This window comes from Propithecus coquereli, unplaced genomic scaffold (genome assembly GCF_000956105.1).
Source record: "Propithecus coquereli isolate 6110/MARCELLA unplaced genomic scaffold, Pcoq_1.0 Scaffold66, whole genome shotgun sequence".
Classification (NCBI taxonomy): Eukaryota; Metazoa; Chordata; class Mammalia; order Primates; family Indriidae; genus Propithecus; species Propithecus coquereli.
The window spans coordinates 10,603,171-10,627,492 of record NW_012152618.1 but is presented as its reverse complement, the minus strand read 5'-3'; the positions used below and the strand labels follow the sequence as shown (position 1 = coordinate 10,627,492).

Genomic DNA, 24,322 nt, shown 5'->3' with positions numbered 1-24,322 from the left:
GGGGTCTCGCTCTTGCTCTGGCTGGTTTCGAACTCCTGAGCTCAGAACGATCCGCCCGCCTCGGCCTCCCAGAGTGCTAGGATTACAGGCGTGAGCCACCGCGCCCGGCCTAGTCTAAGCATTTTTACATTTGCAGCAACTCTGAATTTTTTGGGCAAGGCACAGATAGGTTAACTCTCCAAGATCACTCAACTAGTAAGTAGGGGAACTCTGGTTCCATGGCTGAAGCCCAGAGACAGGTAGAGACCGCTTCAGGGTCGCACAGCCACAGCCCCAGAGGTAGGAGCTGCTGGCTCCCTGCCAGGCCAGGAAAGCAATGACATCTGACTCCTGGCCAACTGGGGGCGGAGCAGAGGTGGAGCCGGGAGACCCAGGTGGCCTCTCAGAACCAGAGCACAGGCGGTTGAGTGCAGCAGCATGAAACAGAGCTGGGGACCAGGACTGCTCATCCTGGGAGTGGTGGTCCTCATAGAGGGTAAGCCATCTGTGTGAGGGAGGCAAGAGTGCTACAATGAGGGTGCAGGGGCCACCCTCTGCCCCAGCAGCCCCCGCAGCTTGGTACACAGCGGGGAGCCTGCCTGCGGGGCACCAGTCTGTCTGTGGCAACGTAACTGCATTTGGCTCTGCCTGTGGAGAGGTATATGTGGCCACCTGTGTCGAAACAGGTGGGATTTTCTCGGGCTGGGTTACTGTTTGTGTGCGCAGGGACTATCCACAGCTGCCTGTCTGTGTGTGAGGCTGCCGGCAGACTCCTTTCCTGACCTGTGCCCTGTACCCTGTGCCCTGTCTGACGCTACTTACAGAACAACCTCAGGCAAATTCTGAGCCCCCTGGCCTCAGTCTCCCTTTCTTTACCTCCGTCCTGTCTCTCAGCTCTCCTGGCCCAGATGTTTCATGGGTGTATTTGTGTGTGCCCTGTGAAAGGGACGAGGCAGGGCAGGGACCCTTTGGGAGAACCTCTGGTGGTTTCTGGGAAGGTGCGGGAATTTGAATCGTTAGAACACGGGTGAGGTCTCAATTTCTTGGCGCCCTCCCCGACTTAGACATGACGCAGGCCTCTAATCCTTCCTTTTAGGCCTCCATGGCTTAGGGGACAATTAAGCTAAATTAAGCTAATGCTCTGCACACACACAGGCTGTCCCCCTGACTCAGTGGCGGGGGCAGGAGTTGGGGATTCTGAAGCCTGGAGGAGGATTGGCCTGGGCCCAAGCTGAACCCCAAGCCCTGCTCCTCAGGCCCAGGAGTGCTGAGCACAGCTGAGGGAGGAGCACTAATTACTGAGTGTATGCTGAATAGGTTCCAATAAAAGCTGTTTCTTGACCTCACATAAATATTTTCATTCTGGGAGGGGCTGGTGAGGTAGCCATAGAGTCATGGTCAAAGACCCAGGGCCCACCCCACTATGCACCCCGTCCATCAAGCCTGGGCCAGGCAGGTCAGCCTCCCCCAGGTCTCACCTATATCTCTCTCTTCCCAGGTCTTCAAGCAGCTCAGCGTGGTAAGCTCCGGGGACGTGGGCCCTGGGCCTTATTTGGGTCTGGGTTGGGCCTGGGGTGAGGTCAGGAAAGGAGGGTGCCGTCAGCATGACCCCCTCTCCACAGCCTGTGGGCAGCGCGGCCCTGGCCCCCCCGACCCTCAGGAGGGCAACACAGTACCTGGCGAGTGGCCCTGGCAGGCCAGTGTGAGGAGGCAGGGAGTCCACATCTGCAGCGGCTCCCTGGTGGCAGACACCTGGGTCCTCACTGCTGCCCACTGCTTTGAAAAGTGAGTCATGGTTGGGGACAGGCAGGGTCTCTGGCTTTGGGGGTGGATGATTTGTCTCCAAGCCCCGCAAGACTGGCCCCTGCCCCTAGAATAACAATAAAGTACCATTTATTCTCTGGGAGGCCGAGGCGGGTGGATCATTTGAGCTCAGGAGTTCGAGACCAGCCTGAGCAAGAGCGAGACCCCGCCTCTACCAAAAATAGAAAGAAATTAATTGGACAGCTAAAAATATATAGAAAAAATTAGCCAGGCATGGTGGCGCATGCCTGTAGTCCCAGCTACTCGGGAGGCTGAGGCAGAAGGATCACTTGAGCCCAGGAGTTTGAGGTGGCTGTGAGCTAGGCTGACGCCATGGCACTCTAGTCCAGGCAACAGAGTGAGACTCTGTCTCAAAAAAAAAAAAAAAAAAAAAAAAATACCATTTATTGAGAATCATACTATCAAGTTAATCTTAACAAAAACCTTTCACAGTAGAAGCTTTACAAATGAGAAAACTGAGATCAAGAGGAGAGAAGGACCCATCTTCCCCCTGTGTTATCTCCCACGGTGTCACTGTCTCCCCTTGCACTCAACAGCCTGGGCCTGGTCCTTCCCCTTCCAGGGCGGCAACAACAGAACTGAACTCCTGGTCAGTCGTCCTGGGTTCTGTGCAGCGTGAGGAGCTGGGCCCAGGGGCTGAGGAGGTGGGAGTGACTGCCCTGCAGCTGCCCAGGGCCTATAACCACTACAGCCAGGGCTCAGACCTGGCCCTGCTGCGGCTTGCCCACCCCACAACCCACACACCCCTCTGCCTGCCCCAACCTGCCCATCGCTTCCCCTTTGGAACCTCTTGCTGGGCCACTGGTTGGGATCAGGATACCAGTGACGGTAAGTGCTGTCCCAGACAGAAGCCCAGAGAGGCATTCTGCTTGCCCAAGGTCACACAGTATCAGCTCCCTTGCCTCCCAGAGCCCAGACTCTGGCCCCCGCCCTTCTCTTTTACCAGCTCCCGGGACCCTGCGGAATCTGCGCCTGCGCCTAATCAGCCGCCCCACATGTAACTGTCTCTACAACCGCCTGCACCAACGGCCGCTGGCCAGCCCGGCCCGGCCTGGGATGCTGTGTGGGGGTGCCCAGCCTGGGGTGCAGGGGCCCTGTCAGGTCTGATGGGGAGGAAAGGGGAAGGGAGCAGAAGGGGAGGGGCCCAGCCTTGGGCTGGGGGCTCGACCCACGGCGAGGGGTGGAAGGGCTGCAGTCAGAGGGTCATCTGCACAAGGCTGGGATTCAGGTGTCTGTCTTTGGCTCTGCTGCCCGGCTCCAGGGAGATTCCGGGGGTCCTGTGCTGTGCCGAGAGCCTGATGGACGCTGGGTTCAGGCTGGGATCATCAGCTTTGCGTCAAGCTGTGCCCAGGAGGACACCCCTGTGCTGCTGACTGACATGGCTGCTCACAGCTCCTGGCTGCAGGCTCGAGCTCAGGGGGCAACCTTCCTGGCCCAGAACCCAGAGACCCCGGAGACAAGTGATGAGGACAGCTGTGTAGGTATGAGCAGGGGGTGCTGGGAGTGGGACATGTAGGTGGAAGCCACAGTGAAATAAACATCAGTTGAGAGTAGTGATACAGGGTGTCCACAAGCTGCCAAGGCCTAACGAGGACGCTATTAAGGCCCCTTTCAGCCCCTGAGATGGGAACAGTCCCAATAGGGCTGAGAGACACAGATGCTTTGGAACTTCACAGGTTTCGAGTTTAGGTAAGAGGAATCTCTGAAACCTGACTGAAGGATTTGGGGGAAGCTACAAGCTTCCAGGCAGGGAGCCAGTGAGACTGGACAGGGCAGGGCTCCCAATCAGAATTCTGGCATTAAGTGACTGACATGCAAATCCAATGCAAAGTAAATTCTGGGACGGAAGTTATGTCTTGATGGTAAGAGAAGCATTAATGAGCCAGGAATACTGGAGCCAGTCCCAGCCTGGAGGGTACAGACGGGTGGGGCAAGGGAGTTGTGAGTAGGACCATCCATGAGGCTGGGATGGGGTCCTGCGAGACCATCTGGGTTAAAAGCTCAGGCCCTGGCTTTTGAATCCCAGGTCTGCTCCTTGCCTGTGGTTACAGAGCTAGAAAGTCACTTAATCTCTCTGGAGCTTTCGTTACCTTCAGTAATGAGGGTAAAAAAATTAAGGATATTGGGAGGATAGAATAGAAAATAGGAAGTGTTTACTTAGCACAGGGCCTGGCACACAGTGAACACTTAACAAGAAGTCAGATGATGTAATGCATCTGTTTCAGCCTGTGGGTCCTTGAGGAAAGAAGGACCCCAAGCAGGAGCTCCTTCCCCATGGCCCTGGGATGCCAGGCTGAAGCACCAGGGGAAGCTAGCCTGTGGCGGAGCCCTGGTGTCAGAGGAAGTGGTGCTGACTGCTGCCCACTGCTTCATCGGGTGAGCCCTGTATCCCTCTCCTTTGTGCCCCCTGCCCCTGGTGGCAGCTTTGTCACCCAGTGCTGTCAATGCTGCCTCTACACAGACGCCAGACCCCGGAGGAGTGGAGTGTAGGGCTGGGGACCAGACCAGAGGAGTGGGGCCTGAAGCAACTCATCCTACATGGCGCCTATACCCACCCAGAGGGGGGCTATGATGTGGCCCTCCTGCTACTGGCCCAGCCCGTGGAACTGGGCCCTGATCTGCGGCCCCTCTGCCTGCCCTACGCTGACCACCACCTGCCTGATGGGGAACGCGGCTGGGTCCTAGGGCTGGCCCGCCAAGGAGCAGGTATGTAGGACCAGGGCCACTGGGAGCTCTCCATCCAGCCTAAAGGCTGCTAGGGCAGCCGGATCTTTTCCCTTGCCCTACAGGAATCAGCTCCCCTCAGACAGTGCCCGTGACCCTGCTGGGGCCTAGGGCCTGTAGCCGGCTACACACAGCTCCTGGGGGTGACGGTAGCCCCATTCTACCAGGGATGGTGTGTACCAGTGCAGTGGGTGAGCTGCCCCAATGTGAGGTGAGCTCCAGTCCCCTAAACCTTACCCGACAGACCCCTGGCATCTCCTCACCCTGTAGTTCAAGAAGAGACCTTCTAAGCCAGGTGCGGTGGCTCATGCCTGTAATCCCAGTCACTTGGGGGTGGGGCTGAGGTGGGAAAATCGCTCGAGTTCAGGAGTATGAGACTAGCCTGGGCAATATAGCAAGATCCCATCTCTAGAAATATTTTCTTTTAATTAGTTGGGCATGGAGACACACACCTACAGTCCTAGCTACACGGTAGGATGAGGCAGGGGGATCAGTTCAAAGTTGCAGTGTGCTATAATCATGCCACTGTACTCCAGCCTGGGCAACAGAGCAAGACCCCGTCTCTAAAAAAACAAAAACAAAAAGAGACAAAGACACCTGCCAGGATTGGCCTCCAGCTCTGCCTCTCACTTGAAACTAGGCCTTTTGCTAACTAGCCCCCAAACAGCCAGAGCTTCAGCTCTTAGCCCCTGTGCTGCACCCCACAGCTGCCTAGGAAGAAGTGGAAGTCACCCAGTGTCACCTGACCCTGACAGGGCCTGTCCGGGGCACCACTGGTACATGAGGTGAGGGGCACATGGTTCCTGGCTGGGCTACACAGCTTTGGAGATGCCTGCCAAGGCCCTGCCAAGCCCGCGGTCTTCGCAGCACTCCCGGCCTATGAAGACTGGATCGGCAGTTTGGACTGGCAGGTCTACTTCGCCCAGGAGCCAGAGCCCGAGGCCGAGACTGGAAGCTGCCTGGCTAACATGAGTGTGTGGCCCTGGGGCCTCCCTGCCAAACTTTTCCTCTCCAGACCCCTTCTCTCTCAGTCTAGGGAAAGCACTGTTCTGGCCCACCTCTGGCTGCCCTGGGTGGGGTTCAAATCCTGGTTTTTCTCACTGTGTGACTTGGAGCAGGCTTCTCACTTCTTTGAGCCTCAGCACTCTCCCATCTGTCATGGGGGCCAAGACATATCCTATTCCTTCGAGGGAGGGAGCAAAGTTGAGGATGAAACCAACCCCACTTCTTCTTCCTCTTTCCCTGACAGGCCAACCAGCCAGCTACTGACCGACAACTCTGGGCTGTTCGCAGGACACGAGAACACAGCCAGGCAGTTCCTGCCTCACCGCCCCTGTGCCTTCCCATCCCTGACCCATGTGTGGCTCCAGGCACAGGGGCAGGCCCCAAAGCCCAGGTGGCTGTGGGAAGAAACCTGCCCAGGACCAGATGCCCCCATTCCCCACCCTGCAGGACAGGGATGCCACCTGTGACGCTCCCACACCAGCCTGCTGTTCGATGCAGGCATCCCCAGCTTTCCCTACCCTTCCTCCTCTCAGATACAATCACACCAGGCACATGTTTTGAAAATTTCTTTTTTTGGGGGGAGCAATTTCCTTTTTTTTAAAACTTAAATAAATTGTTACAAAATAGACTTTAAAAAATAAGTTACAAATTGTAGCAAAAGTCTCCCCTTCCACAGGCAACATTCCCACCCATGGCGCTCTGAATCTGCCTCTCCCTGGTGTTGGAATCTGGCTGGTAAGGGTGGCCCAGCATCTTGGCAGAGGCTGGCACCAGGAAGAGCATGGTGACAAAGGCTGGGGGAAGAAGGTCCTTCAAGGACAGGGACATAAGGAATGCCCCACCCCCTTTGTGGGAAAGAAGCCAGAGTTGGGTCCTCTTCACACAAGGAGAGGAAAGAAGAGATGGGGATGCCCAAACTACTCCTGAGCAAAACATGGAGATCAAGCCCCCCCCTAACTGTACCCCCTCCCTAATATTCTGATCTTTGGAGACTTGAAGTTCAGAGGGAGAAGCTGAGGTCTGCAGGCCACTGGGGTGAAGGGTCCAGGAGAGGGGTCGTGGGGGTGGGTGGATGGGGCAAGGACAAGTTCCCTTTGCCCGCCGCTGGTGCCATTGGGGCTCCTGGGGAGAGAGAGAGGAGGTCACTGACTGAGGGGGCAGACCCCGCACAGCTTGTAACCCCCCCACCAGCCCTGTGGGCCACTCCCCCCTGCCCATGCATGGCCCCGGAGGCCTGTATGAGAACCCAGGAACCCTAGGACTCCCAATTATTTCCCCAGCTGTGGCTACCTGACTCCTCACTCATTTCCCTTGAGGTCACAAGAAACCTTTTATCCTGAAAGCCATCCCTTCAGCTCTCAGGGGACTCTCACCCACCATCCCCTCCTTCCCTGACAAGTGCTGGTCAAGAGCCCACCGTCTCAGGTACACCCACCACTGGTGGCTGCTAGATGGAATGGGTCCTTCTCTCTACAGCAAGTGGAGACAGAGCAGGCCCAGGGCTTTCTGAGGGAACAGGCTGCCCCACTCCTCCACAGCCTCATCCTGCAACAGGGCAGGGTGGAGGCCATTCTACATGAGATCCCTCTGATAGAGGATGTGAGACAGGGGCTAATGACTGTTGTTGCTACAGCTGGGCCTGGGCTTCAAAGAAACAATTATCTGTGACTCAGTCCTCCAGGTAAAGGTGCACAGTGGGGGTGAAGGTGGAAAGGGTGGTTTAGTGGGATCCTTAAAAAAAAAAACATGCAGCAGAGGAAGGAGAAGAAAGGGATTGAATAAAGAGAAGAGACGTGGGCAATACTGATAGGAAAGGAACAGAGGTCTAGTTTTCAAGAAAAGAGGAGGAGGGACAGGGAGTTGGGTGCCAACCAGTGACCCAGTTTCTGTGGCCAAGTCAGCAGTGAAGCCATAAAGCCCATGCCCCATTCCTCATTCCCTGGCTCCCTGCCTCCTCTAGGAAAGAAGAGAACCTAGACCAAATCAAAGGCTCCATCTTTTTCTGGAAATCATTACTGGCTGAAGCAGGAGGGTTTCCAGATGTGGTAGCCAGATGGTACCCAGCTACCTGCCCCCCAAACAGAAAGACCATTCCTCTTTGGCTACAGCAAATCTGAGGAGCCCAAGCAGCTGCCCCTCCTGCTGACCACCCCGGACCCCGGCACTGCCCCAACCCACCATGCCATCTGACCTGAGGTGCAGACCTTGGCTGCTGCAAAGGCGGCATCCTCACACTAGTTTTGTCACTCCATATCCAAGCCCCCAGCCGCCTCGAGATCCTCATGACTCTCTCCTCTCATTCCGTGTTCCCCCACCCACCTTGGGGCCTGATTTCATCCTCCACTGTGTGCCCACCTCCTTTTAGGACCCTTCCATCCTTTGCCAGAGCCCGCTCATGCCCCCGTACCAGAGCTGGCCACTGTCCATTCTTCCTGGTGCTGCTGCTGGTGCTGCAGGAAGCTGATTCGGCGGCGGAAGTGGCGGGGACAATGGGGGCAGGTGAAAGGCCCCTCCCGGGGTGCATGGACCCGCCCATGGCCTTCCAGCCGGGCGGCTGTCCGGAAGGCCTTGCCGCAGATACTGCAGCGGTGGCGCTTGGGGTCTGTATGGGTCCTGCCATGGTTCTTAAGAGAAAGCAGGTTGGGTAGAAGTTTGGGGCACAGGGAGCAGGGATACAGTCCTGTGGTGTGGGCCTTCTGGTGGTTCAGCAGGCTGCCAGCATGGCGGTAGGAACGCCCGCACTGGGCGCAGCGGAAAGGCCGCTCCTTGTCTTCAGCCACTGTGGACTTTGCTCCTTGCCCTTCACTAGCTCTCTCAGCATTCTCTCCTGAGGGTCTGGGGGCTTCTGATGGGGCCTCTTGGGCTTTCCCTTGACCAGTGAGACTCACCTTGTCCGCCACAGTCCCAGCTTTGGGACCTCTGGCCTCCTCTGTCTGCGCTGGCACCTGACTATGGCCCCCAGCATGAGTCTGCAGGTGGCTGGCCAGTTCATGGTGGGACTGAAAGGCTTTGCCACAGTCAGGGCAGGCAAAGGTCTGGGCATCTATGTGGTTTTGGCTGCGGCTCTTAGTGGCCACAGGATTCAAGAACTCCTTGGAGCAGAGAAGGCAATAGTGTCGGTCTGTCTTGTGGGTATTTTGGTGGTTCAAGGGGCTAGCCGACTGGCAACAGGTATTGCCACACTGGCTGCAGGAAGAGGGGTGGCTCTCTGGCTGAAGCTGAGAGCTGTTGTCTTCATTTTCCCAGCTATCCACGTGACTCAGACTAGGTCCATTGGACTGGCTGTCACCAAGGTGGCAAGGACTCCTGGGGACACTATCCTCTGACTCACCTGGCTTGGTCAGTACCTGACCCTGAGAAACCCAACCTCCTTCATGATTCACCAGTCCCCTGTCTCTTTGCCACCCATCTGCCTTCCTCATTCCCCAGGACAGTGGCTCTGTGGCTTCTGAATCTACTGCCCTGACAGGGCTCTGACTGTGCTCCCCTGGCCTCACAGCTCTGTCCTCCAGCTGGGGTACTGACTCAACTCCACCTGATCGGCCCCCTAGAACCTGGTCATTGGCCAGGTTCCCCTCATTGCTCTCTGTGCCATTTGCACCTCCCAGACCACTGGCCAGCTCCCGTTCTGTCTTCTCCTCATGCTCTCGCAGGTGCCGCTCCAAAGATCCCCGGCTAGGGAAGCTGTGGCCACAGAGGGCACAGCGCACAGCTGACCGCCGGCACCGTCCAGCCCGCCGCCGCCGACTCTCTGAGTGTAGCCTTTGATGGTCTTTCAGTGCCATGCGGTTGGAGTAGGTCTTCGGGCAGGTGGGGCAGCTGTACTGGCCTGTCTCATGGCTGCGCCGGTGGTTCAGGAGGCTGCCGGCGTGGCGGTAGGTCCGTCCACACTGCCCACACCGGAAAGGCCGATCTTCCCGAGTCAGCTTTCGGGTACCCCCACGCCGCTCAACGTGCACCCGCTGGTGGCTGGCCAGCTGTTTCCGAAGACGGAAGGCCTTCCCACACTCATTGCAGCGGAAACGGCGGGGATCTGCGTGAATGCGCCGGTGGTTTTTGAGGGACATGAGGTTTGAGAAGCCCTTGGAGCAGGCCTGGCAGCCAAAGTGGCCAATCTGGTGGCTCTGCCGGTGGTTGATGAGGCTGCCGGCATGCTTGTAGGACCGGCCACACACCTCGCAGCTGAAGGGTCGCTCACAGCTGGCCTCAGTCTGGCAGCCCTTCTCTGCTGTTTCCAGCCTCGCTTCTGTCTCCTCCCCCTTCACGGTGGTCTCCTCCCATGCCTCTTCTTTTACTCTTGCCACCTCCTCCAGGGGCTCCACTTTAAGTTCTTCCTGCAGCTTGTCTACTTCCGCCAGCCCTGGCCCCTCCTCTGCCATGTTCTGGGGCTCGCTGATGCCTCCTGCCTCTGCGATGGGCCCCAGCTGGGGCTCTGAGCCTTTGCAGCGAGGGTGGTTCCGTAGATGATTACGGTAGGCAGCCAGGTTGGGGTAGCAGCGGGAGCAGACGGGGCAGATGAATTCTCCAGTCTGGTGGATCTTACGGTGGTTCACCAGGCTGCCCCCATGGCGGTAAGTCTTGCCACACTGGTTGCAGCGGAAGGGGCGGGGCTGAGCCTCCAGCAAACTTTCACCACCCTGTTCACAGAGGCTGTCGACCACTGTGGCACCTACTCCCTCTTCAGACTTTGTGTCTCCATCCTCTCCAGAGACAGAGGTCACTGTGCCCTCCAAGACACCATCTGCAACCATCTCTGTGGCATCGCCTGATGCTTCCAAGGGGCTGGGAGCCTTGTCTGTGCTAGTCCCAGAACTTTGACTCTGGTGGTGACGCTCCAGGCTCCCTAGGTCATCGTAGGTCTGACCACAGCAGCCACAGATATGCCCATAACCTGCTCCATCCAGCGCCTCCACCTCCCGCTGCAGCTGATTCAGCAGCTCTGCTTCTGAGAGCTGCAGGGGTGGGCTCTCGGTAGAGGTTGCCTCTACTGCTCCTTCCTCTTCCCCCTCCTCCTCTGAGCCCTCAGTCATGCCAGAGGAGTTGTGAGCCTGACGCCGGTGAAGCCTATAGCCTGCCCGCCCAGGGAAGATCATGCCGCAGAGGCAGCAGAGGAAAGGCTGTGCCGAGGCTGCCTCCCCAGGCCCATGGTTCTGGAAGTGGCTGCGTAGGGCAGGCAGAGAGTCAAACTCCTTTGGGCAGAGGGAGCACTGATAGATGCCTGGTGGGTGGCAGGGCCTGTGGCTCAGCAGGCCAGTGGCATGGGGGAAAGAATGCCCACAGTCAGAACATGTGTGAGCATCCTCAGCCTGCCAGCCAGCAACAGCTTCAGTGGAGTGGGAAGAGGGATGGGGCTGGCCAGTGAGTGGTTTCTGGTCTTTGTCCACCCCAGTGAGGCCATCGCAGAAGCGATTCTCGTTGCTTCCTTCATCACCTGGAATATCCAAGTTGTCAAGGAAACAGGCCTCTTTTCTTTCCAGTCCTTCCTCAGTGCCTCTGTTCTTATCACCCTGGAAACAGGACTCATCACTCTCAAGCCCACACTTGTCCCCTTTAGATTCAGCCTGCAAACAGTCCCTACCACTTTCCCCTTTGGCCCCACAAGGTCTTTCCCCTGAAGGGTTGTGGGGAGAGTCCAGACTCTCATTGTCTTCCAACTCCTGGGCCCAGTTCTTCCCTGACAGGAGTTTGCCTTCTCCCCCAGCACCAGCACTTCCGGCCCGCTTCCAATGCCGCTTGCTCCGCCGCCAACTATGGCGTCGCAAATGGTTCTTCATGGCAGCCATGGTGTGGAAGTGCTTGGCACAGGCCCCACAACTGAAGTCCCCTGTCTGGTGGGTCTGCCTGTGGTTGATAAGGCTACCAGAGTGGCGATAGCTCTTTCCACAGTCTCGGCAGGCAAATGCCCGAGAAGGTGACACCTTGGTATCTGTCTTGCTATTTTCCCCTTCCCTGTGGGTCAGGCCATGATGTTCAAGGCTCTCGGCGTCTTCAAATAACATCCCACAGATGCTACATATCTGTGGTGTTCTCCTATCTGCTACTGGGGGGATATCAGTGGTCTCTTTTTCACGTTTGCACACATGCTCCTGATCTGTGTGGGGGGCTGCCTCTGCTCCCACTGGGTCAGATGGGAGTTCCACCCTGAGGTGGCTGGGAGGACCCTCAGTTCCTGGGTCTGCACTTCGGCGAGCAGCCTTGCAATGTACCCGCACATGGTTGCGCAGAGCCATAAGGTTGGGGTACTTGCGGGGACAGAGTGAGCACTGGTACTCTCCTGTCCGATGGCTGTGGCGATGGTTCACCAGGCTCCCTCGGTGGCGGTAAGCCCGACCACACTCATTGCACTTATAGGGCCGATGGTCCAGCATGGTGGTGGGGACCTCTTTCTCTTTGTGGGCAGTGTCAGCCAACAGCAGGGAAGCTGGCGACACTGATGGCTGACCATCGTCCCCAACTCCTTGCCGGGGTCTGTGGTGAGCCCGCACATGGTTTTTGAGGGCAGCTGCGTTGAACAGCTGCTTAGAACAGATTAAACAGGGATAGACACCTGTCTGGTGGCTCTTTCGATGGTTGATGAGACTCCCCGCATGGCGGTAAGTACGCCCACAGTCCCCACAGCGGAAAGGCCTGTATTCTTCCAGGCCACTGTCCTCGAGCTCCCCAGAAGTGCTGAGTTCCCCGGAGCCATTCAGCAACTGTGTACTATGGTGCTGGTCTGGGCTGCTCTCTTCTATGTGCCCATTGGTGGTGGGAATCCCTTTCCCTTCCCACAGTGGCTCCTGCTTTTCACCCTCATGGGACTGCTGGTGTTCCAGCAATTCCCGGGGGAGCCGGAAAGCACGAGGGCAGTGGGGACAGTGGTAAGGCCGATACTGGGCATGGAGTCGTGAGTGGTTCTTCAGAGCCATGAGGTTAGAGAACTCCTTGAAGCAGATGGCACAAGGGTAGACACCCAGGGTGTGGCTCTGGCGATGGTTGGTGAGGCTCCCAGCATGCTTGTAGGTCTTGCCACACTGACTGCACTTGTACCGCCGCTCCTCCTCAGCAGGAGGGGACTCAGTGGGCTCTTGGCCCCCTGTGAAGTTCACTACTGATTCAGCCAAATACTGTTCCAAATTGCTAAGAAGGCTGCTGGCTGGGGTGGGGAGAGGTGGGACCCTGGCAGAGTTGGTGGCAGGCCCCCAGCCCTCTGCACCCTCCCCAGGATCTGGCTGACTTTCCCAGCCTTCTCTTTGTCCAGTGGGTAGATCTTCCCAAGTACTCGAATCTGCCTTGGGGTCAGGTCCAGACTCACAGTCAGGTGTCTCTTCGGTATGTTTTGTCTGGTTTTCCCAGCCTTCCCCAGGGCCAAGCCTCTGGCCCCAGGAGTCAGTAGGCACCGTCTCACCCTGGAGGCATGGAGTGGCTTCTTTGTGACGTGGGGGTCTGCGCCTGCGGCGGCCCTCAGGAGCATGAGTCCTCATGTGGCTCTTGAGAGCCATGGGATTGGTGAAGTCCTTGCCACAAGTGGTACAGGGGAAAAGGCCAGTCTCGTGGGTCCGGCGGTGGTTGACTAGGCTCCCTGGGTGACGGTAGCCCCGCCCACACTGTTGACAGCGGTAGGGCCTAGGAACGCTGTCAGCCTCCTCACTGTCCTGGTTGGAAGATGGATGGAGCAGTTCTCGGTGCCTTGACAGTTCCGGGAGGCTAGGAAAGTGGCGCTGACAGTCGGAGCAGCTGAGTGAGAGGGGTGTGTCCTCCATGGGGCAACGTGGCAGAAACCTGAAAGTTCAGGAGGAGTAGACAGGTGGCAGCAGCATCTTCCGGTGAAGGGGCCAAGGCCTAGGAAGAGGGGGCAGAGGTCAAAAAGAAGACCTGAATTAACCTTGTCTCTTGGCTCTATGAGCAACAAGTTCATCTGAGGCCACTGAGAGGTTCCCCAAGCATCAATGTCCAGGGACCTGCTTTCTACTACATCTAACCTGGAGGCACCATCATTTAAGGCCGCCCTGTGCATAAGCTCCCCAAAATGGGACATACTTAGGCTTAAGCCATCCCTAGAAGTACAGATAAGGAAACTAAGGGATGAAACCTACTTCTTTTTATTTTTTAAAAATTTTTAATGTCCATCCTAGTTTGTCCTAAAAAACCTACTTCTCATCAGAGATCATGTATTATTATGTTCCTCAGACCAGATCCAAAAAATAATTACTGTCCCTAACCCTGTGCTCTCTATAATTCTGAAACAAACAAAATTTCCTGTGACATCTTAAAAGGAAACCAGAACCTTTTTTAGACCTTTCAACAAGAGAAGTCCAATCCTTCCTCCTTCACCCTTCAGCTAAATAGAGTAGCCTAGAAGCACTTTAAAAGCAGATACTTCTCCAGTTGACAACTGAGGACCTGAGAGGAGAGGTTAGAGGTCCCTTTCAGGGAAAGGGCTAGCTTGTTCCCCTGCCTCCCCTAGTCTTTTCAGCATCGCAAGGTCTCCTTTCCAAAAGACTCTCTTGGCCACTTCCTTTACCTACTTCCCCCAAACCCAAACTATCTTTCATCTTGGAAATCCCATCCCATTTCAAGTTGGACTTTCACTTCATTGCCTACCTTTTTCTCTCCCATGGCTTCTTACCTTACCCTCATCATCCTCTCTCATTTTTTCTTCTAGCCCCTCTCTTAATACTGATGATGATGACAGGAACTCATGCTGAGTATTACCATGTGCCAGGCACTGTGCTAAGTAAAATACATTCTTTGTGTCGCTTAATCCTCACGATACACTGCAATGCCTGTTATCGCAGTTTACACATAGCAAACCCACGGAGGCAGTCTTCATTCCAAAGCCCTTGCTCTCTCAATAGCAGCCCCTCGTGCCACCTCCATCACCTTGTCCTTATCCAACTCTTGACTCTTCATTCCCATGGGACCCCAACACAATTGCTATCCCCGACTCTAAATCCCCTCACTGAACCTGCCCCTCCGAACTCTCACCTCACAGAGTCCCCGTCCATAATCAACCACCAGTGAAGTCCTCTGACCTCACTTATCTCCTCCGCCAATTTCCTCTGAGGACCCTACCTCTCACCGGCTGCCCCTTCTGTTCCCGCCGCGGGCGCGTCCGTTGGGGACCCTGAACGGGAGCGCGCCTGCGCACTGGGACGCTTACCCTAACTGCAGCCGCGCGCCCCAAGGGGTGGCTGTGGGGGGCTCTCGCGCTCCCACACAGGCACACTCAGCCAGGGTTCCCGGGAGGCGGGAGGCGAGGAAAAGACGGAAAGGAGAAGGGGGAGGAGAAAAGAGGTAGAGGAGAGAGGGCGCAGCTGGCACGAGCCAGGAGTCTACCCCCAGCTCCGCGGACACTACACTTCCTATTGTTACTAGGAAACAGGAAGTGTCCTAGGTGCAAAAGCTTCCCCGCGAAACTTCCGCCTTGGGAACACTTCCTGTCCCGCCTTCAAGCAGCCTCTCCACACAGACACACTTCCGGCGCTGGGTTCTAGCTCGGCCTGACTCTGGCTCCGCCCACGTAGGTCACAGAGGTGAGCTTTTACGCACTATCTTAGCCACACTTCCGGCAGGGGCTGCTAAAATCATTTCGGTGCACATTGAATAAGCGCAGAAGGAAGAAAGTATTCTGCAGCCCTGGCCACAGTACTTTGCTGACACTTTCCGGGGGACTCCCTGACTCTTCCCAAGACAGATGGGGGAAGCTTCATTAAATCCACTCCTCGCTATTAAATGAAATGGTGTGGAATATAAGCGGATTTAGGTACTACGAAGCTTGAGCATGGACTTGCTGTCCTCCCACCTTATAGTTCTTGGAAACACTTCCGGTGGCCTGTCCCAGGCTAGGAATAGCCCGGTGTATACCATCAACCTGCCTGGCGTCTCCTTGCCTTAGCACCCCAGAGACCTCTTGCAAGCTATCTCTCCGCCACCATAGGCTGGAGGTTCCCACGTAAATTTTTCCTTCCTCCCTAGCCGGGAAAGCTCCTTTCACTTCCGCTCGCCCGCCCGCCAGCCCCGCCTCCCCTCCCCCCCGCTGGGTCCTAGCGCCGGCCCTTCTCTAGCAGTGTCCCGGGCTCCGTCCGAGGGAGAAGCTGCCGCTGACACCACGGAGCCAGCCTAAGTCCTCTCAGGTAGGAAACGCCTGCAGGAAGCCGCGGGGGCCCCGGATGGCCCCCGCGCGGACACGAGCCAAGCTAGCCTCAGTTTCCCTGTGGGCGCCTAGGGCAGACTGGGTTGGCCCGGCGCGAGCAGCGCGGGCGGGGCAGGTGGTGAGCGGCCCCGGGCGGGCTCCGGGCCCAGCAGGTCCTAGAACCCGCCGGTTGTCTCCGATGGCCGGCTGCTGCAGACGCCTAGGCTTGGCCAGCGCGGCTGCCGACCTTGCGCGGTGCGGGCCCTGGGGTCCTAGAGCCCGCCATGTTGCGAGCTTTTGTCCCAGCTGCGCGGCCTGCCTAGCAAGGTCCCTGGCGCCTGTGGCCCCCCTCCCCGGCCGATGCCCTGGCCACCCCTCCCGCGGTCCTAAAGAACGCCATCTTACAAGTCTTTGTCCCGCATTCGGCCCTCCGTCCATTCATTTGTTCATCCTCTCATTCTTCCTTCATTCCTTCTTGCCAGGTTCTCCGAGGCTACGTTTTCCGAGGGCTTATAACCAGACTAGTTAGCCCAGCGTCCTGCCCTGTAGGGGCTGCCTGCCTAACGGGGGTGCCGACATATAGACGGTTGCAGAGATAGAGGAGCAGTTGCAGGGAGCGAGGAGCGCAGGATTTGTGCAGCCGGCCCCTCATCATTGCCTCAAGTAGGCCCTAACGCCCTTCAAACTCCCACAGGCTTCAGGGGCCCCATTTTACTGATGAGGAAACCGAGGCCCCCCAGCGCCTTAGGGCCCTTATCTCTGCTGCTCATTAAGTACTCCTGAGGGCACTGGGGAAAGAGGGTATTTGAGGGATGTAAAAGAGTTTTCCCATGGGATAAAGCAATCAAGGGCTCCTAAGGAAGAGGGAATTGAATTGCATATGGGGGTGGGAAGTAGCTGGAGCCTAGATCGCTGTTGGGAGGGAGACACTGCTGCTCTAGCTGAGTCTGGAAAGTAGGTTGGGATCAGGTTGTGAACTGACCAGGTTGGAAGCCTAGGAGGTAATTAGCACTCACCTCTGCACGGTTCTGTCAACCACCAGATCTCTCATGGCCTATGAGGCTTGTGTGGTGACTACTTGTTTAAAGATGGGGAGACTGAGATGACTCCTTTTTCACCTTGTCCCTGCCCCAGGGTCCTAGCCTAAGCCTTTTGGGAATTGAATCTCTGCATCCCTGGTGAGACAGCAGAATTTTATCCCCCTCTTAAACCAGTAGTGAAGCAAAGACAGAGTTCCATCACCACAGGAGCGAGCCCACTATGGGACATTGGAGTAACAGCTGGACCTTGTGAACTTGGAAAGGCAGAAAATTTCAGTTAATCAATAGTTATTGGCCAGGCGTGGTGGCTCACGCCTGTAATCCTAGCACTCTGGGAGGCCGAGGCGGGTGGATTGTTTGAGCTCAGGAGTTCAAGACCAGCCTGAGCAAGAGCGAGACCCCGTCTCTACCAAAAATAGAAAGAAATTAATTGGACAGCTAAAAATATATAGAAAAAATTAGCCAAGCATGGTGGCGCATGCCTGTAGTCCCAGCTCCTTGGGAGGCTGAGGCAGTAGGATTGCTTGAGCCCAGGAGTCTGAGGTTGCTGTGAGCTAGGCTGACGCCACGGCACTCACTCTAGCCCGGGCAACAAAGTGAGACTCTGTCTCAAAAAAAAAAAAAAAAAAAGAAAACCCTCTTTGAGGAGGTGACAGGGATCTGAGACACAATGAAATCCAAGAGACAGCTACACAAAGATCCTAGGAGAATAGTTCCGCCAGAGGGAACCGCTAGTGCAAAGGTCCTGAAGTGGGAAGGAATTTGGCTGTTCGAGGAGAAGAAAGAGGGCCAGTACGGGTGGAGACTAGTGAGCCACAGGGTAGGAGTGGGAAGTGAGGTAGGCAGGAGTTCAATGGTTCAGGGCCTTGCTGGTCATGGAAAAGATACTGGTCTTTCTCCTGGGAGCAGTGGGAAGTCTAATGATTTGGCTGATAAACCATGAGTCAATGAAGGCTGGTAGAGAAACGGTTTAGCCCAGGAGCCTGAAGACTTGGGTTTGAGTCCTGTGTGTCCTTGTACAAGTTTTTTCCCTTGTGGGCCTTAATCTCAGCAACTGAAAAAGAGGTATAGTAAAGATTAAAAATGCCTCTCTCCTAGGAGCTTGTGAAGACCTACGGATGTGTGTTTGGTTCCTAAGTGTTGGTTGGAATGATCCAGAGAGTGTGTTTAAAGTCCAGATTCCTGAGTCCTACCTAAAGCTCCCTGAATGATTATTCTGATGCAGGGGGTTCACAGACCTGACTTGCAGAAACATCACTTTAAGGAGTGGTGGGTGGAAGAGGCCTCATAAACGGTGAAGTGAGGAGTTAATGGTGGGGTTTTTGACAGAGGCCTAGCCTACCTGGCCCCCTGTTCACACAGCTGGGCATCTCCTGGGACCAACCTGGCACTCCTTTACCTTTTCCCTTGGGAAGTGCCTTAGGAGGAGGGATTTAACCCTCCAGCTACCTGGCATCTGGTTCACAGGTAGGAAGACTGAGGCCCAGAGCTGGGAAGGGGCAGTATAGAGGCCAGAGCTCAGAACTGATGGGCCAAGCACTCTGAGAGGGAAACAGAGACACAAAGGGTGCCGGCTGTGGTCTCAAGGCAGTTCTGCAGGGATGAGAGAAGATACAGATACAACCTGAGCTCAGGGTTCTTGTCGCTGTGGGATAGCAGACAAGTCTGAGAGGCCTCAGACCACTGAACAAGGGCCCAACAACTTAAGGCAAGTTAAACATCTAGATTTAAGTCCCAGCTGCATGACTGGGTCACTGTGTGACCAGGGGCAAGTCACTTGGCTCTTGGAACCTCAATTTATTCATCTGTAAAATGGGGACATAATCCCTATCTCAGGAAGATACAAGAGAATTAAATAAGGTAGCACACTCAGCAAATTATCTGGCTCTGAGAAGACTCTTAATAATTAAGGGCAGTAATTAAATTATTCTTGTCTCATTTAATCCTCATCCAACCCTGTGAGGTAAGTACTATTATTACTTCCATTTTTTAGATGATAAAACTGAGGTTCTAAGACATATAGTAAATTGCACATGGTCACATCAGCTGGGAAGTGATGGAGGCAAGATTCAAAGCCAGGCAGTTTGACTTCAGAGGCTGTGCACTTGACCACAATGCTATACCATTGTTCTGGACCTCAGTCCCCTTATCTGTGAAAAGGGAATAACAGAGCTTTTCTCATGGTGTTGCCATGAAGGTAAGTGAGTTAATACATGTAAAGAGTTTAGGGTACTTGATTTGGCAAGTGCTCTTTAAATGTGAACTACCGTTTTTATTAAGGTGAAACTTCATTAGGCAAACTCTCCAGAGATGGTATGAAAGGGAGCTGGTGAATGCCTCATCCAGAGGTAGGGAGGGAGGCCCTTGAAACTGTAGGAGGAATTCAACTCATCGGGAAGGTTAGAACTCTAGCCCTTTAACTCACCTTCAAGCCCCAGGATTTAGAGGGAAAAGTGAAATAAGCAAGCTGAGGGTAGAATGGAATTGTGTGGCATTGGGGCCAAAACCCAAAGGGGAGATGCAGAAAGAGCTTCCTGGGGGAAGTAGGGCTTAAACGAAGGATTGGTAGGATTTGGAACAACCAGGAACGACCTGGGAACTTGCATGGTGTGATAGAAGCCATGGAAATTTCTTGAGCAGGGGAGAGGAAACATCACATAGTTCTTTAGAGCAGCAGTCCCCAACCTTTTTGGCACCAGGGACCAGTTTCATGAAAGAAAATTTTTCCACGGATGCAGGTGGGCAGAGGGGCTGGGGGGAGGGGAGGAGGATGGTGTCAGGATGATTCAAGTGCATGACATTTATTGTGCAGTCAAACTGCTCTGCTAATGAGAATCTGTATTTGCAGCCACTCCCCAGCGCTATCATCACCGCCTCAGCTCCACCTCAGATCATCAGGCATCAGATTCTCATAAGGAGCACACAGCCTAGATCCCTTACATGTGCAATTCATGCATTTTAGGGTAGGGTTCCCACTCCTACGAGAATCTAATCCCCCCGTCTGACGGGAGGCAGAGCTTGTGCAGTGATGCCAGCGATGGGGAGCGGCTGTAAATACAGACAAAGCTTCACTGGCTTGCCATCACTCACCTCCTGCTATGTGGCCCAGTTCCTAACAAGACTGGTACTGGTCTGCGGCCAGGGGTTGGGGACTGCAGCTTTAGAGAGAAGACTCTGTCTGCATGGGGGAGTGAGGGGGACAGTGTGTAGGACTGAGGCAGCAGAAGGGTGCTGACTGTAAGGATATAGTCCTTTCCACTCATCCCAGGGGCTCTTGTGTCCTCCCTGGGTTAACCAGGTAAGCTGCTTCTACAGCTTTCCTGGAGTAAGGGGCCTTGAGCCTCTATCTGTATTTCCCCCAGCACCCTCCTGGCTCAGCTCAGCTCCATCTTCCTCCTTAACCCCAATGTCATAACTTAGAAGCCACCAACCCCTGAGGTGTGCAGATGAGGAAACAGGCCTATGAACATGTGCTGATTTCACTGAGGTTTCCTAGTAAGTTATCCACAGGGCTGGAAGTAGAACCTAGGCCTCCTAGCCTCTGTGCACACCTGGCTCCCCCAACTCCCCTAGCAGCAGCTGCCCCACACTCCTTAAGTGGATCTGCCATAATCCTCTTCCCTTCATCCCCCAGGGAGGATGAGCTGGTGTTAAGACTAATGCAGCCATTAATCCTATTTGCTCCCAGCCATGATCCCTAGAAACAGATGGGTAGAGGATGTCTGGGTTCTGGATCAGAAAGTAGGGACCTCAGCTACAGCTGGTATCCCAGGCCACGTTAGAGCAGATACATCAATTATGACTCAGAAAGAGGCTCTGGCTGCTAGCAGTGGCTCAGGCTGCCTCGACAGAGAGTGAGCTCCCCATTACCAGAGTTATGGGAATAGGAGCCCAACAGGGATTCCAGAACACAGGGTGGACCAGGATTCCTGTCTGGGGTGGAGTGCCTTACAGCTGTGTAAGGCCAGGATTCTGTGTGAACAGTTGCTGTCTCTGAGAGCTAACCAACCAGAGAGGAAAAACAAAACATACATGCTGGGGACCTATCACTTCCAGACAGTGCCAACTGCTACATTTAGCCCATTGGCTCCACCCTCTTCTGGTCCCAAGTCTGTCTTCCCTGGGCACTTGGAGACTTTTTCAGGCCTGGCCCACATCTGGGTACCCTCTACATCTGCAGACCCTTCGTCCTGGCACAGTCCTTGGACACTGAGCTGAAGAAGGAAGATGGTGAGACAGATGGAATCTGGGCCTTCTGTGAATGCCAGAGAGTTTGGAAAAGTTCAGAGGTTGAGGGGGTAAGTGTAGGTGGACCCTTTGTGACCCTAGCCTCTTCTCTTAGTGCCTCCGAGGTCACCTGGTCCAACTCTTTTTGTCAATGAGCAGATCAGAGAGGAAACATGAATGCAGGTGTCAGCCCGGAATGCTTGGCAGGAAGGATGTGGGGGTTCTGCGGTTCAGGCTGAGCAGCGCTAAGTAGAAAATGCAGATATCATACCTTCTGACGCCTTAAGAGAGTTTTGGTGAGGAGAGAGGGAGGCCTTGAAGAATTGCAAAGGGATATGGCTTTGGTCTAACTTTGCTTCTCTTGCAGAGAAGCCCCGCCCACCAAGGCGATGGAGGTGGAGGCTGCCGAGGCCCGGTCCCCAGCCCCCGGCTACAAGCGCTCCGGCCGCCGCTATAAGTGCCTGTCGTGTACCAAGACATTTCCAAATGCGCCCAGGGCAGCGCGCCATGCTGCCACACACGGGCCTGCAGACTGCACAGAGGAGGTGGCTGAGGTGAAGCCAAAGCCGGAGACAGAACCCAAGGCAGAGGAAGCCAGTGGGGAGAAGGTGTCAGGTTCAGCGGCTAAGCCTCGGCCCTATGCGTGCCCGCTGTGCCCCAAGGCCTACAAGACGGCACCTGAGCTGCGCAGCCATGGGCGTAGCCACACGGGTGAAAAGCCCTTCCCATGTCCCGAGTGTGGCCGCCATTTCATGCAACCGGTGTGCCTGCGCGTGCACTTGGCCTCACACGCTGGTGAGCTGCCCTTTCGCTGCTCACACTGCCCCAAGGCCTATGGCGCGCTCTCTAAGCTCAAGATCCACCAGCGTGGTCACACAGGCGAGCGGCCCTACGCCTGCGCCGACTGCGGCAAGAGCTTCGCTGACCCCTCGGTGTTCCGCAAGCACCGGCGCACACATGCAGGCCTGCGGCCTTACAGCTGCGAGCGCTGCGGCAAGGCCTACGCTGAGCTCAAGGACCTGCGCAACCACGAGCGGTGAGGGCACCTTCCTGGGGCGGGGGCAACGGCGACTGCTGTGACCAACGGGGCATGGGGTTGAGTCTCAGAGTGGCATGAGCCCATGGGAAGGTGGTGGGGCTGATGGGGCGGAGGGCTGGGCGTGCAGTTGCAGTTGGGGCCCCTGGTTGGATGGGGGCGGGGCAGGCCGGCTTGGGGTGGAGCTCTGAGGACCGGGTGGGGTTAGATTGGCCTAGGTTCCTGGCTTTGAGGTTGAATAGCGGGTCCTTGGTGAAGCCCAGGAGATGTTCCCAGCCTGAAGGTTTCTTACTCTGTGGTGCAGCCCTGTGGCTGTTAAGGGATTGGGCCTAGGCCCCAGGGATGTTCAGGGGGCCCCTAAATTACATCCCAGGCAGGCAACGAGGGGCAGGTTATGGGTCTGTCACCTTCATGCCCGGTTCAACACGCTCCCACAGGTCCCACACAGGTGAGCGGCCCTTCCTCTGCTCCGAGTGTGGGAAGAGCTTCTCCCGCTCGTCCTCACTCACGTGCCACCAGCGTATCCACGCGGCGCAGAAACCCTATCGTTGCCCGGCCTGTGGCAAGGGCTTCACGCAGCTCAGCTCCTACCAGAGCCACGAGCGCACTCACTCTGGCGAGAAGCCCTTCCTGTGCCCGCGGTGTGGCCGCATGTTCTCCGACCCGTCGAGCTTCCGGCGCCATCAGCGGGCTCACGAGGGCGTGAAGCCCTACCGCTGCGAGAAGTGCGGCAAGGACTTCCGGCAGCCGGCAGACCTGGCCATGCACCGGCGGGTGCACACGGGCGACCGACCGTTCAAGTGCCTGCAGTGTGACAAGACGTTTGTGGCGTCCTGGGACCTCAAGCGGCACGCTCTGGTGCACTCAGGCCAGCGACCCTTCCGCTGTGAGGAGTGCGGGCGGGCCTTCGCCGAGCGTGCTAGTCTCACGAAGCACAGCCGGGTGCACTCGGGTGAGCGCCCCTTCCATTGCAACGCCTGTGGAAAATCCTTCGTGGTGTCATCAAGCCTGAGGAAGCACGAGCGGACCCATCGAAGCAGCGAGGCCGCAGGGGCTCCCCCACAACAGGAGCTGGTAGTGGGGTTGGCGCTGCCTGTGGGTGTGGCGGGTGAGGGCTCAGCCACCTCAGCAGCAGGGGCTGGGCTAGGGGAACCTCCTGCAGGACTGCTAGGGCTGCCCCCGGAGTCTGGGGGTGTAATGGCTACACAGTGGCAAGTAGTGGGCATGACAGTGGAGCACGTGGAGTGCCAGGAGGCTGGTATTGGGGAGGCTGCTGGTGCCCTGGGAGGGACAGGCGAGGTGGGGGGTGAGGAGGTTGACGAGAAGCCCCCACAGTTTGTGTGCCGCGAGTGCAAGGAGACCTTCTCCACACTGACACTGCTGCGGCGGCATGAGCGGTCACACCCGGAGCTCCGGCCCTTTCCCTGCACCCAGTGCGGAAAGAGCTTCTCAGACCGGGCTGGGCTGCGCAAGCACAGCCGTACCCACAGCTCTGTGCGCCCCTACACCTGCTCCCACTGTCCCAAGGCTTTCTTGAGTGCCAGCGACTTGCGCAAGCATGAACGCACCCACCCTGTGCCCATCGGAACCCCCACACCCCTGGAGCCCCTTGTGGCTTTGCTAGGAATGCCTGAAGAGGGGCCGGCCTGAAGCCCATGCCCCCCAGTCCACCACACTTCCAGGAGCCCAGCACCCATGGGGTACCTCCTGAGCCTCCTTTTGCCCCAGCTCACTCTTGAGACTCCAGATCCTTGCCCCTGGGCAACTAGCTTACCTGTTGCTCAGCTAAGATAGCTGGGGACGGTGGAATCTGGCAGCAGCTGTGAGAGACTTGATTCTCTCTGAGCAACACTCATTAAAGCTTTCACTTTGGCACTAGCTTGTCTCTGTGTTCTGGTTGGGGGTAACAGGGTTGAGGGGTGGGCATCAGATAGGGTTCAGTGGAGACCCCTGGATGGGCAGATTAGAAACTGGAAGGGGCCAGGCACGATGGCTCACGCCTGTAATCCTAGCACTCTGGGAGGCTGAGGCAGGCGGATCATTTGAGCTCAGGAGTTCGAGACCAACCTGAGCAAGAGGGAGACCCCGTCTCTACTAAAAAAATAGAAAGAAATTAGTTGGACAACTAAAAATATATATATGAAAAATTAGCCGGGCATGGTGGCACATGCCTGTAGTCCCAGCTACTCGGGAGGCTGAGGCAGTAGGATCGCTTGAGCCCAGGAGTTTGAGGTTGCTGTGAGCTAGGCTGACGCCACGGCACTCTAGCCTGGGCAGGCAACAGAGTGAGACTCTGTCTCCAAAAAAAAAAAAAAAAGAAAGAAACTGGAAGGGCCTTTGGATACATTGTTTTCCAAAGTATGTTTGGGAATG

General features: G+C 56.1%; 3 protein-coding genes across 5 annotated transcripts; 2 read left to right on the top strand and 1 right to left on the bottom strand.

The window, feature by feature from the left end:
• The first annotated feature begins 403 nt into the window (after nucleotides 1-403).
• On the top strand, nucleotides 404-6,173 carry PRSS53 (protease, serine, 53). The gene is made up of 11 exons (XM_012660269.1): nucleotides 404-475; nucleotides 1,478-1,498; nucleotides 1,602-1,764; nucleotides 2,366-2,631; nucleotides 2,750-2,904; nucleotides 3,065-3,284; nucleotides 4,029-4,179; nucleotides 4,265-4,509; nucleotides 4,593-4,738; nucleotides 5,283-5,499; nucleotides 5,777-6,173. Exons 1-11 carry the CDS (start codon nucleotides 418-420, stop codon nucleotides 5,794-5,796), a joined length of 1,662 nt encoding a protein of 553 aa, XP_012515723.1. The 5' UTR covers nucleotides 404-417; the 3' UTR covers nucleotides 5,797-6,173.
• Nucleotides 6,174-6,327: 154 nt separating this feature from the next.
• Nucleotides 6,328-13,274, bottom strand: ZNF646 (zinc finger protein 646). The gene is made up of 2 exons (XM_012660268.1): nucleotides 7,940-13,274; nucleotides 6,328-6,654 (listed from the first exon to the last, which is right to left on the bottom strand). The coding sequence occupies exons 1-2, from the start codon at nucleotides 13,272-13,274 to the stop codon at nucleotides 6,533-6,535; spliced, it is 5,457 nt and encodes a 1,818-aa protein (XP_012515722.1). The 3' UTR covers nucleotides 6,328-6,532.
• Nucleotides 13,275-14,987: 1,713 nt separating this feature from the next.
• ZNF668 (zinc finger protein 668) lies at nucleotides 14,988-23,828 on the top strand. 3 transcript variants are annotated; one of them, XM_012660265.1, is made up of 4 exons: nucleotides 20,612-20,916; nucleotides 21,029-21,141; nucleotides 21,281-21,949; nucleotides 22,387-23,824. In XM_012660265.1, the coding sequence occupies exons 1-4, from the start codon at nucleotides 20,914-20,916 to the stop codon at nucleotides 23,597-23,599; spliced, it is 1,998 nt and encodes a 665-aa protein (XP_012515719.1). In that variant the 5' UTR covers nucleotides 20,612-20,913; the 3' UTR covers nucleotides 23,600-23,824. The 3 variants fall into 3 exon arrangements, with proteins under 3 accessions (XP_012515720.1, XP_012515721.1, XP_012515719.1); XM_012660266.1 differs by lacking the exons at nucleotides 20,612-20,916; nucleotides 21,029-21,141 and adding an exon at nucleotides 14,988-15,647; XM_012660267.1 differs by lacking the exon at nucleotides 21,029-21,141 and having other exon boundaries at nucleotides 20,611-20,916; nucleotides 22,387-23,828.
• Nucleotides 23,829-24,322: the final 494 nt, after the last annotated feature.